The 15215-nt window shown below is 37.6% G+C and overlaps 1 protein-coding gene across 2 annotated transcripts in view; it reads left to right on the top strand.

The window, feature by feature from the left end:
- Positions 1-15215, top strand: part of BMPR2 (bone morphogenetic protein receptor type 2) — a 108378-nt gene that overhangs the window by 80831 nt on the left and 12332 nt on the right. For both annotated transcript variants that reach the window (XM_010406617.4, XM_019290378.3), the window contains exons 4-10: positions 1689-1799; positions 2314-2405; positions 4445-4675; positions 8522-8636; positions 10237-10397; positions 11511-11658; positions 12609-12745. In XM_010406617.4, coding sequence (XP_010404919.1) covers positions 1689-1799; positions 2314-2405; positions 4445-4675; positions 8522-8636; positions 10237-10397; positions 11511-11658; positions 12609-12745 — 995 coding nt within the window. The remainder of the gene's footprint in view (positions 1-1688; positions 1800-2313; positions 2406-4444; positions 4676-8521; positions 8637-10236; positions 10398-11510; positions 11659-12608; positions 12746-15215) is intronic.

The raw sequence follows: 15215 nt of genomic DNA, 5'->3' as shown, positions 1-15215 counted from the left end.
CCCTGCCAGCAGTTACTCATCTTCTTACACTTCTGTCATGTTTCATATAGCTTTGTATGATGTAACAGTTTCCTTTGTGATGTTGTGGGTTTTAATATATATGTATGTCTATGTTTTGAATTCATAATTTAGATGACAATTGTAATGTGTATCTTTTAATCTTCTCACTATGGAAGTCACAGCTCATATTCCTCATTAGCGTTCTATGGCAATAACTTATTTTCTTAGTGAAACTTATTTGACCAAAACCAGTAGTGATGGTATTTCTTTCGACAGAACAAGTTTAAATTTGATGGTATCGTGATTATCCCTCCCTTTTATTTAAAGGATAAATAAAGGTATCAGATATGAGCTGCATGTGGGTTTTGATAGGTGATTCTTCACATACTTCTGTCACAGCTGAAATTCTCTGGCATTCTGTTCTACCAGCTTTTTATTATTTCCCCTTACTGGTATGGTTATGTAAAAATGACAGTTGACACTGGGAATTTGAAGCAGTGAATCACGTTGAATTTCTTTTAAATGCAATTCAAGGAAAGTGAATTTGTCAGTTTATTCAGCTAGTGTAGACTGGGATAAAGTATATTTCAGTCTCACCTAGAAGTTTATCCAATGTTTAAGTCTTGTGTGCATTTTATATTTTGTGGTTTTAGTGTAGTTAGATCTCATTACAGTCTTTTTAGGAGTACTTTTTGCAGTATATAAGACGTGTTTAAACATAGTTCCCAAACTTGGTTTTGAAGCCAAAGTAAATGAGGTCTTGTAGCACCACATTCCAGTGTTTCTGACATCAGAAGAGTATCTGCACTAATAATTTTTTATATTAAAGTGGCTGGATTTTTTATATGCCTGCGGGAAGCAAGACTGGGGTCTGACATGGAGAAGCATTTTAAGGCGCTAACAAACGTTTTCATGAAATCATTTTCCTTCTCTGGGGAAATAAAAACCCAACCAAGAAAACCTGAAAAAGCAAGATACATTCTGACAAAAAATCAAGTGCTATTTTACAACAGGCTCAATAAAACTAGTTTTATTTAATTTTGTTTAGTGTTTTGGTTTTGCTTCAGGTTTCCTGCTGCAGTCTTTAGAGATACCTCTTTTTGTGTATTAAGAAGTAAGAATTATGCCAAAAATTATCTGAGCACTGACACAAAACAAATCAAAACCCCACAGTATGTTGAAATATATGCGTAAGTGGACTTGCGTATGTTGTAGGTGTTTGAGTCTGAAACATTCAATATTCCTCATATTTGCAGCCCAATTAGCAAATTCATGAGATTTTTGTCCTGGGAAGAACAACAAAAGAACCTTGTGAAGGTTACAGACCTGATGCATACCAGAAACTGGATCAAGGCACAGATAGGAGGGCAGAACTGCATCAACTTGGCCTTGTATGGCAGGGCTGAACTTTGCCAGATAGAAGGAAGAATCACTTTCTGCTGTCAGTGCTTCTCTCTACAGGGCAAGGGCAGACCGGGAAAAGCTGCCAGTGAACGTGTGTGCCCAGCTGGTTTTGAGCTGATTGGCTCTTTTGCCATCCCTGGATTTTGAGAGAAAAAAGTTTAGTGTGATGTTTGGCAATCCAGAGTACATTTTTTCCCCTCATTGTTGTAATAACAATTACATGTTTTATAGTGTTTATTCTTTCAAATTTACAATTTAATAGTCCTCATCTTGTTTGCTTTTAGATTCTTCTCATTCTTTTCATCGAGATGAGACCATCGTTATTGCCCTGGCATCTGTGTCTGTACTGGCTGTTCTGATAGCTGCTCTGTTCTTTGGATACAGGATGCTTGCAGGTAGGGATTGACAATCTTCTTGCCTTTGTTATTTTTCAGTTGTTCATTTGGCTATTGCTCAAAGTTATACTTAGGTCTTCTGTTCTCCCCACTCCCTATTACCTGCTTGTACATAATTCTGCTCCCCTTTCTCCTCTCTGACATTTTATGGTGATATCCCTTTCATAACAGTTTGGAGAGAGTAATGAGTTCTCTAAGCTGCCATTTTGGGACCCATTTTTCTTCCACAAATCCTCTGCTCAGCACAGCTTAAGTGAGGTGGTGAACATGCTTTATAGTTTTTGCCAGTGACTTTAAATTATCAAAATAGTTGTGTAGCAGGTAGTTTGTAGCTTATCAGCACCTTCACTGCTCATTTTGCTGACTTTGAGAAGATTTTACAGGACTCCTTTTTACTTGTTACATCCTTGCCTACAATAAGTAATTCTGCCAGGTCCCAGGTAAGTTGCATTTTTTTCACTTGGAGCATGTCCAGAAAGGAAACTCTCTGATTTCCTTGTCACCTCTTCCCCAGGAGACCGTAAACAAGGTTTGCACAGTATGAACATGATGGAGGCAGCAGCATCAGAGCCCTCATTGGATCTGGATAATCTGAAGTTGTTAGAGGTAAATATTCAACTCAGTTCTTAATCTTCATTTTTATTCAATATAATGCTTGTGGTCATATCCCAGGCATAGCTACAGAAATGAATGTGTCAATGCTCCTGTAATGTTTTCTTCTAAATCACAGCTTCAAGAAGAAATTAAAATAAAAAAGGGTTACTGCATGTACATTTTGTTTAATTTTGTTAGTATTGTTGTTGGTATTAGCTAGAAATTGTTTTACCTTGAGAACAAAAAAGAAGCACTGTGAGGTAGTGGGGGAAGTTAGAATGTGCTATATTTCAGCATTGCATCAAAAGATCTATTTTTGCTTGACTCTGCTTGCTTTTAGTACAGTGTCCTACTGAAGGAATTTGAAATTCTTTAGTAACAGTCTTGAAATATAGAATGTACTGCAGATAGGGCAGTATATTTCAGTAGTGGTGCATTTATGTGTAGTCATTCTTCAGTGTTATCTATCAGTCTTATCTATCTCCATGGCAACTAGAGGCCAACCAGAACTTTATGCTCAGCTTGGTGTTAGATGTATCATCACAAAACTGCAAAATGTTATGCTACCAGTTGGTATGCTTGATGGAACATATGGAATTTTTAAAACCTTTTAGCCAGGAAAAAAATGAGTAGAATGACTGAGATATGCAGAGTGGTACTTTTCTTCTTTTTCCCAGTAGAAACTCCACCTAGAGATGCAGACTGCAGACGTGCAGTGTGAGCTGCTCTAATGGTGACAGCAGACTGATCAGCAAAGAACACTGGGTGTCTTCTGCCAACAAAATAGTACTGGAGGCAGTTTACAAGAGTCTAACAATGTGTATTGTAGGAGTGTGCAAAGCCCCAGATGAAAGCACTTGCACTGATAATGCAGTCTTGGAGAAAGCAGTGACTTTCTCCAAGTCTGAAAGTTGGTAGAGAGATCTGCTATGGTGTCTTCTGTCCTGTTTCTTGTATCCTAAGGAGCTGACCCCTCGCCCCCAGTCACAGGGTGTTGCAGGACAAATGTTTTAACCTGTGCTTGCTTTTTGACATCTCTGTGGGTAGATTACATTCCAGGTTTGTACCTTGAACTGACTTGCTGCTGCTTTGCGACCCAGTGGTATAAAAGCACTGAGAAACCAAAAGTCTCTTCATTAAATGATACTTTATTTTTGAAAACTTTCCCATAAAACAATTATATCATCTTTAGAAACATTACTTTTGTTATCCCTTATGTTTTCTATTCCTCCTCCATTTGTAAGTATTTAAAAAGAAAAAAAAAAAAAAGGCTCATGAAATCCTTACAGTTTCATGTATGGGTCTTCCTGAAAATTATTTTAAATAGGTACTTAAATTCTAATGTAGTTGGAATTTTTTGAGCTTTAGAAATTAGGGCTCTTCCTGAAGGTGGTTGTGCATTTTGGTTTAGAGTAGAGATTGCATCTTTCTTCTGCAGTTACTATGGAGATGTGAAAGGCCATTCTTGAAGACTGCCTAACACACTGGGAGCTAGAATAAAGATTCACAGGTAGTCAGGAATTAATTACTTCTTTCTGTTAAAATCTATTTACCTCTTTTGGCATCTATTTTGCGCTACAAATGCATATTTTGTTATTACTAACCTGAAAGGTACAGCTTATAAACTGTCCTAAACCAAAAATGTTTCGCCTGATGTCTGTGATCTATGGAGGGAAATTAAATTGATCACGTAAAAAGCCGTAAATCTTTAGTAGGCAAAAGTTAGTAAGAGAATTAGCAGCACAGAACACATGTATTTTATTGATTCCGTATATAAAAGTACGGAATAGATTATTTATGATATATTTACTGGATATTCAGACTATAGATCAATTTAGTAAGACCTGTGTTGGCTTGTGCTGAGGTTTCCAGCTCCAAAATAGCTTTCATGACAGCATTCTAATTCTGGTTTTATTACAAAATATTCACTGTCTTCACTATTCTTACAGTATAAGTCAGGATAAAAGTTGGCATACAATTATTGTAGAGTGAAAACTTGGGTTTTGTCTTCATTTATTGTTTAGTGAACTAATTATTTATATTTTTTGCAGTTGATTGGCCGGGGACGATATGGAGCAGTGTACAAAGGTTCCCTAGATGAACGTCCAGTTGCTGTGAAAGTATTTTCTTTTGCTAATCGTCAGAACTTTGTCAATGAGAGGAACATTTACAGGATTCCACTGATGGAACATGATAATATCGCCCGCTTCATTGTGGGGGATGAGAGATTCACTGCAGACGGCCGTATGGAATATTTATTGGTGATGGAATATTACCCCAATGTAAGTGCTTCGAAGAAATCAATTGGGTTGGTTAAGAATCCTAAGAATAGCCACATAAAAAGGATGTACTTTAGGTTTTGGTGGTGCTTCTTGCACAGTAATGTAAAAATAATCCATATAAATGACAATTTTAATGCACCTTATTGTGGGTTACTGTAATAGCCTTTTAGATTTCCCAGTTAGTGCTACCAAATGTAGTCTTAGAAATTCTTAGCTCTGGAGTATTTGCTCTTGGTTGTGGTGCAAGGTTTTTTTAGTCAATTCTGTCCTTATTCAAAGACAGAATTTGAAAAGTTGTTTTTACTTCAAAATAATTTAATAAATTAGAAATTTCTTAATATTAAGACATTCTCTCTGTCTTATGACCTCACTCAATAGCTGTAAACAGAGGGATTTTTTACAGTGAAATGTAGTAGATCCAAGATTGTTGTCAAACTACTTTGTAGCAGTATAAATCATGGTGCCTTTTTATCCTGTTTTCTTCTTTAAAGCTTTCTGTGGCATATACTGATGATGTAGGACATGTCTTAAGAAGGCATCCTTACTTTCTGGAACCATATCTTCAAATCTTCTCAGCTAACTGAATGCTTACATTTCTCAAATTCATGGATTAGGGTACTTAATGTTTTGTGCGTGTACACACATATACAGAAACAGAAACATTTAAAAAATATGTAGTATGAATGTGAGTAGCTTTCATGAAAAATCATAAAATGTATATGGGGGTTATATATATGAAAATGCAAAAAATTGTGCCACAATTTATCTTGGGGGTTTTTTTGCCTGTGTATGGGAAAGAACTGTAGTAATTAGTTAAATAATGTTTTTTTAAACAAGCTTTTTGGTCTGAAGTAAGCAAACTCATATTGTATTTCCTGCAAGGTGTAAAAGGGGATGGCTGAAGCCTGATCTTTTATGGAGGCAGTAGGACAAAAGCTGCTTATTTGAATCGCAAAAAGGAGCAGAACAGTGCTAAGTAGGAGTAATGATGGCCTGTCTTAGGGATTTTTAGGCTCTATGTATATGCTTGTGTTGAAAGTTAAATACACCCATGTAAACACATACCTTAAACATAGGTATGTATTTACACACATACACACTATATACAAACTGAAGGCAACAAAGCACAAATACATAACAGTGTCTTAAGTGAAGCTTTTAAGTGAGAATGCACTTGATCATGTCAGCTTGTAAGAGACAGGCATCTAAGAAGAGATTGCAGAAACTAGAAGCAGCCATGAAAAAGGTCGGTCGTGCCCATACCAGATGGACAGGGGCAAAGCATGTGACTCTGACAAAACTGGCATATTTTCATGTAATTGAGTTAAGTAAAATCAAGTGAGTATTCTTTTCATGGGAGGGCACAGCATAAGTGTCTTCACAGGTGATCTGGTTTTGCTGTTTTTTTGAATGAAAGGATTTTCAGTTGAAATGTAATTTGATTGAAAACTGTGTCTTGTTGCTTATGTAAACAGGCTCTGTTAATGAGCTGATTAAATGTACAGATGAAGCTTATGACATCATATTATCAGATTCTTTCCCAATGTGGTATTAAGAACAGCAAGATTAGTCTAAAATCAATGCACTGGTTGTTTGGAAGTCATTGGAAAAAGTGCACAGCAGGTGTAATTAATGCACAGTGTGATCTGTAATTCAGTGAGCAGATGTTCTGCTGTATGTGGAGTTAACAGCAGAAAAGGAAGCCTTCTGTGGCAGCCCTGCTAGAACAGAATTGCAGTGTTCAAACTGGAGCCATAAATCTGATTTCAATAAGGACTAACCAATACAAGATGTGCAGGTGAAATATTCCCCATCCAAAACATCATTCTCCCTCAAAATACTTTCCTTCCTGAAAATAAGAACACACAAACCAGGGCATTTTTACATAGAAAATTTTTCTTGATGGTGAAAGCAAGACAGATAGGTTTGACCCAGGTTGTGTTTTTATCCAAACATGCCTTCAGATCAAAGGAAATAGACAAGTGAAAGGAACCATAAGAGTATCAATCAACATGCTGTTCTGATGAGACTGAGGTGTAGTAGGTCAGTAAGGGAGTCAGTTGTGAGGGATGACATAGTAGGAAATATGTAACAGCCACAGAATTATTGCCCCAGTAGTCAGACACTCATGTCCTTTTAGAACAACAATTTGTTGTAAAACACAAATAGAATCTCTGTTAAAAATACCAGTTTTATCAAAAGTTGTAATCAGAACAAATATCCCCAATTTAACATGTAACTTGTGACTCTTAACAAGATAGTCTTAATTACAAATATATCTCTCTAAAACTTTTCCTGGTTATCATTTATATTGAACTTCACTAAAAGCATAAAACCACAGCCTTCAGCTAGCTTTAAAAACATCTGGTAGTGGGCAGGCTCTGCAGCAGAAAGATCTTGAAGCTCGTTTAAGATCTTTATACAGTGAGTATTTCCCAGTCACGTCATGACGACAGTCCTGTGGCCTTCATTAGAATGGGCTGGAATCTCAACCCGCTAAGCCAAGAAAAAAACCCAAGCTGATGACATTTGGAGACTAATAAGAGTGCTTGTATTTCTTAAAAATCTGTAAACAATAAGGAAAAATATGCAATTCCTTTATTTCTAGGTGGATTCAAAGCTTTTTTTATGTATTACAGAATCTATTTGAAGTTCATGTAACAGCATTTTAAACAATGAAAAACTACTTGTGTGAGCTTGCATGAGTGACATTCAGTCTGTGTTTTCACCAAGGATGTTGCCTATTTAGGGGTTCCTTGTTCTGCACAGACTAGGTCTGAAAAGGTGTAAGACTTTCATGATTCTATTAAGAAGTGTCAAGAACTTGATTTTAGTCTTAGTACTGGATTAAAAAAATGTTCAATACCTTGGTCACTTAAATTCTGGTATCTGTGTGCCTCCATCTGAATTGTGCATGTGTAACATACCCAAGTGTCAACTCCAGAGGGATTCATACCAAATTTTATGAACCAAATGTTACGAAACTTACTTTGCAATGATACGTATTTAGTTGCATCTGATGTTACACATTGGTGCATCTTTAAGATTACAGACTTAAATAGGCAAAACCAGGGTAGTTTGTAGTCCTAAAAAATATAACAAGCATGCAGAGTTAGCCAGATTGTTCTTCATGCTTGAGGATTTAGTTTGTTTAAGTATATTGTCATTGGGGACGGTGCATCAAACGTGTCACAGTTTGCAGGGTCTGGCCCTGGTTTTGGATAGCAGTCTCAGTTTCTAGAATATCTTAATATCATAATTGGCACACTTCCTTCTGGTTTGCTTAGAGATTTCAAGATAAATTACTAGAATATCCCCCATTTTATACATGTAACTGCCCTTTCAAGAAAAGGGGAACATGGCATTCTTTTTTTCCATGTTTCTTCAGTGCATGTGGACTCACTCCTATTTGGAATTGCCTTTGGGGTGTTCTTGTTTTGATGCATAAATAGATAATAGCAAGTGAGAGATGTTGAGTACTCTGTAAGGGATAGTGGTCTAAATCCCCCTTTTTAGAAACCCAGGCTGTTACATCTGCAGTTACCTTTATTCTATTCTGCAACAAGACTTTTATAATTAATTTAATTTTTTCTAGAGGCAATCCCTGTTATTCTGTCATAAAATTTCTATTCCACTTTAGACAAACGAAATGGCAGCACTGGAATTTAATGAAACTTCAGTCAAATCTTGTGTTTTAGAATATGTGGGTAAACACATAAGCATTGCAGGTTTATGCCTTTTAGAAGCTGTGAATAAAACTGAGTCTCCAAAAGATTTTGAGTTACTCTACTGGACAATGATTTTAATCCATGTTTTTTGTTTTGTCTTTTTTTGGGTTCTTTTTAGGGTTCTTTGTGCAAATATTTGAGTCTCCACACAAGTGACTGGGTGAGCTCTTGTCGTTTGGCACACTCTATAACTCGGGGCTTGGCGTACCTGCACACAGAACTGCCTCGAGGAGGTAAGGCCAGGAAGGGATGCCAAGATCTCCAGTATATTCTTATTTCTATCCAGTAGTAGATTCCAGCCTTTCTTTTTTCCTACTGTGAGTAGGAAATGATGAATGCAAATAGAGATTGCTCAGAACCTCTGATATGTTCCCTCCTTCTGAACAACCCCGTGTTGTGGGCTCTGTCTGTGACCCTTGTGTGAAAACATGGAGTACGAGCTGGGAGAGCCCCAGAGAGAAGCAGGAGGAGGAGGCAGAGTTGTGCAGTGCAGCTGTGTCATGGCAACAGATTACTGAAGACCTGAAGCACTGTCTGGCTCTCTGGCAGAGGGCAAACAGATGAGGTGTTGTGCCTGTTTTGCAGTTCGGAAACAAATCACCAAAGCAATTTTTAGTTTGTGTGTGAACTGTATACTATATAATTAAATCTTCTAACCCAACTGTAGTTTTATTTATCGTGTCTCTGGATTTTTGTCTGAGGTTTGGGCCTAGTCTTTGCTGTGTACAAACAATACTGCTGGACTTCTGGTACTTTATTAGAGTACTAGCTGTGACAACATACTGATTTGGATCTTTATATCTCCGCATGCATGCTTCAGCCAGTATTTCAGCAGCTGAAGTATCATAATTATAAAGTAGATATTCTGAGATCTGTGATGTATCAGGCTGCAGAATATGGCCTGGCACTGAAACGTTAGGTTTTTGGCAGTAAATAAAAGGCTGATATCATTATATCTACATTAAGGTGCTAGTGTTTGGATTAAAATTCCAAACTATATATCTCAAATGTTAAGCATGAGCACTAGCAAAGAATGACAACTAAAGATGCTATTAAAAGTGCTGAAAATACCCAAATCAGTATTCCTATGTGCCATTGAAACTGCAGCTATCATCTTAACTCCATCGTTTTGAAATGTGCAGACAGGTGTGTCCATTAGCAGCCAGAAAACGTGTAAGTTTTCCATCATAAAGGAGAGACAGCCATAGTCTGTGAATGCTAGGAAGGAACTCAAGGAGTAGGATAAATTCCACAGTAAAATGAATTCTATACTGCTGGCTGCTTTACTAACAAAATAAAAAACTATGAACAACTGAGATTATTCTTTGGAAAAGATCAGATCCCTAGAACATTAACATGCTCAGACTCTCTGGAATAATATTGTCTGCATATCTTCTGAATAGGTGCCAATGGTAATTCCAATCATAATGTAAATAATTGGTGCTGTATTTGACACAGGAGTGTGGAAATGATGGAGAGTATTTGGAATGGCTGTTAGGGCTGTGGTAGCGGGTCTGTGTTTAAGTACACAATGTCTCCACTGCCAAAATCATGCTGAAATATGCCTTGGGAAGAAGGCAGTTGGCAAACATTAGAGCTGTATATGACAGTAGCCTAATATATCACATAGATACAGTGAAACTCTCAATGCCAGTCAGTTTTCTCTACATAGTTTACTTTGGAGCTCATTGTAAAGAAGCAAAACCATCAGCTTTCTAAAAAATAAGTTGATTCTCTGTTTATAATAGCTGAGCAGACATAATGAGGTTCTCTCATTTTGCCAAACAGTAGGATTGCTCATATAGTAATGAGCACTTTCGTGTGTCCAAATAGACCATTACAAACCTGCAATATCCCACCGTGACTTGAATAGCCGCAATGTACTGGTAAAGAATGATGGAACATGTGTAATCAGTGATTTTGGACTCTCCATGAAGTTAACTGGAAACAGACTGGTACGACCAGGTGAGGAAGACAATGCAGCCATTAGTGAGGTAAGTACAAATGGTTGGATGAATGTTCAGGTGGTACAATTTCTGTAATGGGCATTGGTTGCAGTGTGGATGAGAAGTGGCTGAAGCCTCCATAGGAAGAAACTGGTTTTATTCTCAAAATCATCAACACAAACCTGCCATTTTGAAAGGCAATAGATTGGCAGACTGAAGTTTCTGTGTGAGATATGAGAAGACACAAGGTAGGTTTGGTTGCCATGTTCTCTGTGACTATGTGGTAGAAGTCCCTTCAGTCTTGTACTGCAAGTGCTAACTGAAGACCAAACATTCTTTCATGGTTTTGGTGTTAATTTTTCTGAAATGGTGACATACCACGTTCTGCACGTCCTGCTTGACATCTAATACAGGCTACTGAAATACAGTGAGACTGTTTTAAACAAAGAATGTCTAATGTTTCAGTGTAGTTGTTGTCTGTGCTTTTACAGAAAAACTTCGTATTTCATTCAAAGAACATGTTTCACAGTGTTAATCACCCTCCCTTAGAAAGCAAGTGCTAAATTGAAAATACCTAGTGCAGAAGAGCTCCTTCTAGATCTTCCCATACTGAACAAAGAAACAGGGAAATTGCTGGTTAAAATGCAGGGATAGTGGAATAGTCCTTTGACAAAATCCTGTCCTACAAGTACTAATGCGTAAGTGCTCTAATCTAACGCATGTCCTAGTGAAAATGAATAGGTATCTTCCAAGACTGTAAATAACCTTTGACTATGGAAGATGTAGGGTGGAACCTTGTTGACAGTCCAGGAATAGAGAGCAAGTTTTCTATTCAGCAGGATCCTCTTCCATTATGATTCATACCTTGGTGTTTAATAGTGTAATTTCAGGAAAAAGAAACATTTCTACTGTATCATATTTCATATGAGAACATTAAGGGACAAAATAATTTTGTTCTGGTACATACAAAAAAGTGACAGAGTAGGGGAAGGGTTTTGTTATGACTAGACTGGTAAGAATGTAGAATCTGAGGACATCGATTAGGAACGAGCTGTGTTTTCCTTAACTGTAGAAAATACCAAGCAGAATAGGGTATTAAAAAACTAAATTGAATTTGGAAATTACTTCCTGATGTGAAGCTTTGATCTGATGTTTTCTCAGGTCGGTACGATCCGCTATATGGCCCCAGAAGTGCTTGAAGGAGCAGTGAACTTGAGGGACTGTGAATCTGCTTTGAAACAAGTAGATATGTATGCGCTGGGCCTTATCTACTGGGAGATATTCATGAGATGTACAGACCTCTTCCCAGGTAACTAAAAGAACTGGAGAAAACCATAGTAGTAGGAAGTGGCACCAGCAACCAGAGCTACTCCCGAGCCCGAGCTTTTGGAAGTGGAGAAGGGAAGTTGTTTCTCAGTTGCTTCTGCCATTAAGTCGGTGCCATCTAGTGTTCGAGGTGGTGCTTGTCAGGACAGTGCGTCTGAGGGCGAGGCGTGCTTCCTGCTGAAAGGCTTGGTATTACCTGTTCAGGCGGTTTGCAGGCCTCGTGCTGAGTGCCATTTGAGCGTTATTGTTGTTGTTATTATTGTCCAGAGTTTAAAAACATCGAGAGTTAGACTGATGGCAAAGGCATTGTTTCCAGTTCTTAGAACTGACAGAAGTGCCTGAAGTGTCTTTCAGACTTTTCCTCATGAAAAAACACTATGACTTAATATAGCCTTTAGTCAGTCATACATATTTATGAGAGTGACATTGAAAATTCAGGGAAAGCCTCCATACCTGTAACGCAAACCAAAAGGAAGTAGGCTTAAAATTTACACGAGACTGTGCCGCATCCACCATCTTCTTCCCAAACTACAAGAATGAATCTAAAATGCAGCATTCTCTCTACAGTCAAACAGCTGTACTTTATCTGCAGAGGCTTGTAATCTTGCTGGGCTTCCTCCTGAATGAAGTACATGAATATAATCAGTCAGTGGCATTTCACAGAAAGCAGGTGTCATCCTCAGGCTCCAAGACACTCCAAATGTGCCACTGAACCAGTAAAGTCTGAGGATGCTATGCTTTGAAAGGTTGCTGAACAGCACTTAATTCATTTGCAGTTAATTCAGCTTTTTTTTGGAAGTTAGACTTTGGGGAAAGTGGGGAACATCTCGATAGACAGCAACTTTGATAATGCCTTTCATCAACTCAAAGCCCTTGCTCTGCCTTTTAATCTGTGATTGATTTTTTTTCCCCCTTTCTTTCTTTTGCTAACAGGGGAATCTCTGCCAGAGTACCAGATGGCTTTCCAGACTGAAGTCGGAAACCATCCCACTTTTGAAGATATGCAAGTCTTGGTGTCTAGAGAGAAGCAAAGACCGAAATTCCCAGAAGCCTGGAAGGAGAACAGCCTGGTGAGAAAGAGAATATTTTCAAAGAAACAGTGATTAAACCAGCTTTAGGGTGTATTCATTTCTTAAAAACAATTTTTTAGGTTTTGGGGGATTTTTTCCTCTATGTTAGTATTTAAGGATTGGGAGCTGTTTTCTGCCTGGACTTGTTAAATATTGAATTCAGTTTTTAAAGGTTATTGACATGAAAATTAGATTTCTTTTAAGGAAAAATACTGTTGTTGTTGCTGCATGCTGCAGTGTGATACACCAAAGATAACCTGTTATATTAATTTTTGGACACTACCTGTAGTATTGTGCATGAAGCACCCATGTGTTCTCTGTGTGCTGAATGAGAACCATGAAGCCATTTTTTGCTTTTGACATCTTATAAACTAATAAAACTGAACTAAAATACCAACTAAAATAGCTGGCAAAAATGTCAATATACTCTTCCAAAACTAAAATTGGTAAACATTGTAATAAACTTTTTTGAACTTGTATAGTCCTCAGAATTTGCAGAGGCTAAAGCTTCTAGCAATCATTTCATTATAACTGCATTAAGAATTTTATATGGGTTCATTTGATCTGCAGTTTTTATTTTCAAGACTATAAACATCATAATATTGTTTGTTGTTTTGAATTAGCGTAGCTGTGGCTTAGAGCCTTGCTGCTGCAGGCCAACAAGTTAGAGCAAGTCAGCTGAACTCTGGTGAGAGAGTCTGTGCTTGCTTTCATCTGCAGCAAAGGTCAGGTAATGTGAATCCCCTTGGCTTAGAGGGGGCTGTTTGTCTTTTATTACAAGCAAAGTGAAATGCAAACAGTTACTGGATTCTACCTGATACAAGGTAATATAGCTTAGTTGTAACTATGAAAATGGTGTATTTGACTTATTTGAAAAGATATTTCCAGTTATTCCCTTGTTGAAATTACGCCCTTCAATCTTCAGAGACTTTGGTGGTTGATAAGTTTGTAGCTACTGTGCAGACCAGGAGGAGCCCAAGGCCTCACCTGTGCTCGTGCTTGTAAATACGTAGGAACCTGCTTTCAGAGAGGAGCATAGCCTGCAGTGGTACACTGCAGTAAAACATGTCGAAACCAAGCTGAGAGCTTCCAAGAGAGGTTCTTTTATTACAAACTTTTGCCCAGCCAGTCATGGGGGCAAAGGGGGAGAAGAGGAAAAAAAAGGAATCAGTGCCCAAAGTGTATATGAAATCAAACAACAGCTGTTTCAACTATAAACGTGTTGGCAAATGCAGTGTTGGAAGAACCAAGCTTGACAGCTGTTTCTGAACACAGTTAAAACTAAAACAGTTCAAGATTTGTTTTGTTTTGCTGACTACCATTTTAAATGTTAATTATGTTCTAGCAAGCTGATAGACTCCAGCATTATTAGATGACCCCCATATTTAAAATGCCTAACACAATCTTTGTGTTGTTAGTGGTTTTTTTCTGAATAACAAAAATGTTGGTAACTTTAGCTCTAAGAATTGATCTACACCATTGCTTTACGAGAAAAGAATAATAATAAATGTGTGTCAAAGAACTTCCTCCACCCTATGCCAGTCTAAGATAATATCTGAATGAGCACTCTAGGGCAGATAGTGTAGAAAGCTCCAGATAACCTCACTCTGGACCCAGGTCCCAACCTCCTGTATCTAATGCACATGTAAAAGACTTCTTTCCATTATTTAAACCTCTGCTGACATGTTGGGTTATAATACCTTCCTGCAAATTCATCCGTGAAAGAAATGCATTTGTCCTTTTCATTTGAGAAACACAAATAAAAAACAATGTTTTATTTTTCATCACATAATTAAGGTACTCAAAAGATGTGGAATCCTGATTTGTGGTTACCTATGCAGTCTCAGTCTGCTTCTGGAACCATCTATGTTATGTTACAGACCTTAATTAGCAGCATTGTTTTTCACAGTGTAAAGCAACAACCTGAGCAGAGGATGTACATAAAATAATTCAAGGGCTATAAACTGTGTTGAGATGTTACAGTATTCTTGTTTCACTTGCCAGAGTGGGATCCACGCTTGACTTCAGAGGTCAGCACTGAAGGATATTAACAGAATAATAGAGTAATGCTGATTTCTGATCCATTCCATCTTTTTGATGAGTGCTAGTACTTGTAAATAGTGCATTTTAGCATAGTTGTCTTTGAACCTGAAATTAATAGAAAACACATAATTGTGGTAAATGTGATGCTAAAGAACTTCTGTTTTGATAACTGTGTGTACAGTCATTACTGTGTTCCTTTCATGATCCTTAAAACATCAAAAGGAAAGGATCTGCTAGAGGACATACAGTATTAAATTAAACACTGGTTGAAACCTGTAGGAAGGAGTCTTGCAAAGAGGCAAGACAGGACATTAGGGTGTCCACTGACTTAGATACTTGGTCTAAACTGTGGTGAAATCAAGTCCTAAAAGCTGAATGAAGGCATTTTGTTGTGGGAGAGAAAATGGATGCAGTACCCTATCTTGTC

This window comes from Corvus cornix, chromosome 7, assembly GCF_000738735.6.
Source record: "Corvus cornix cornix isolate S_Up_H32 chromosome 7, ASM73873v5, whole genome shotgun sequence".
NCBI lineage: Eukaryota > Metazoa > Chordata > Aves > Passeriformes > Corvidae > Corvus > Corvus cornix.
Note: the sequence above shows the minus strand (reverse complement) of the source record. Positions and strands in the feature narration are given on the sequence as shown.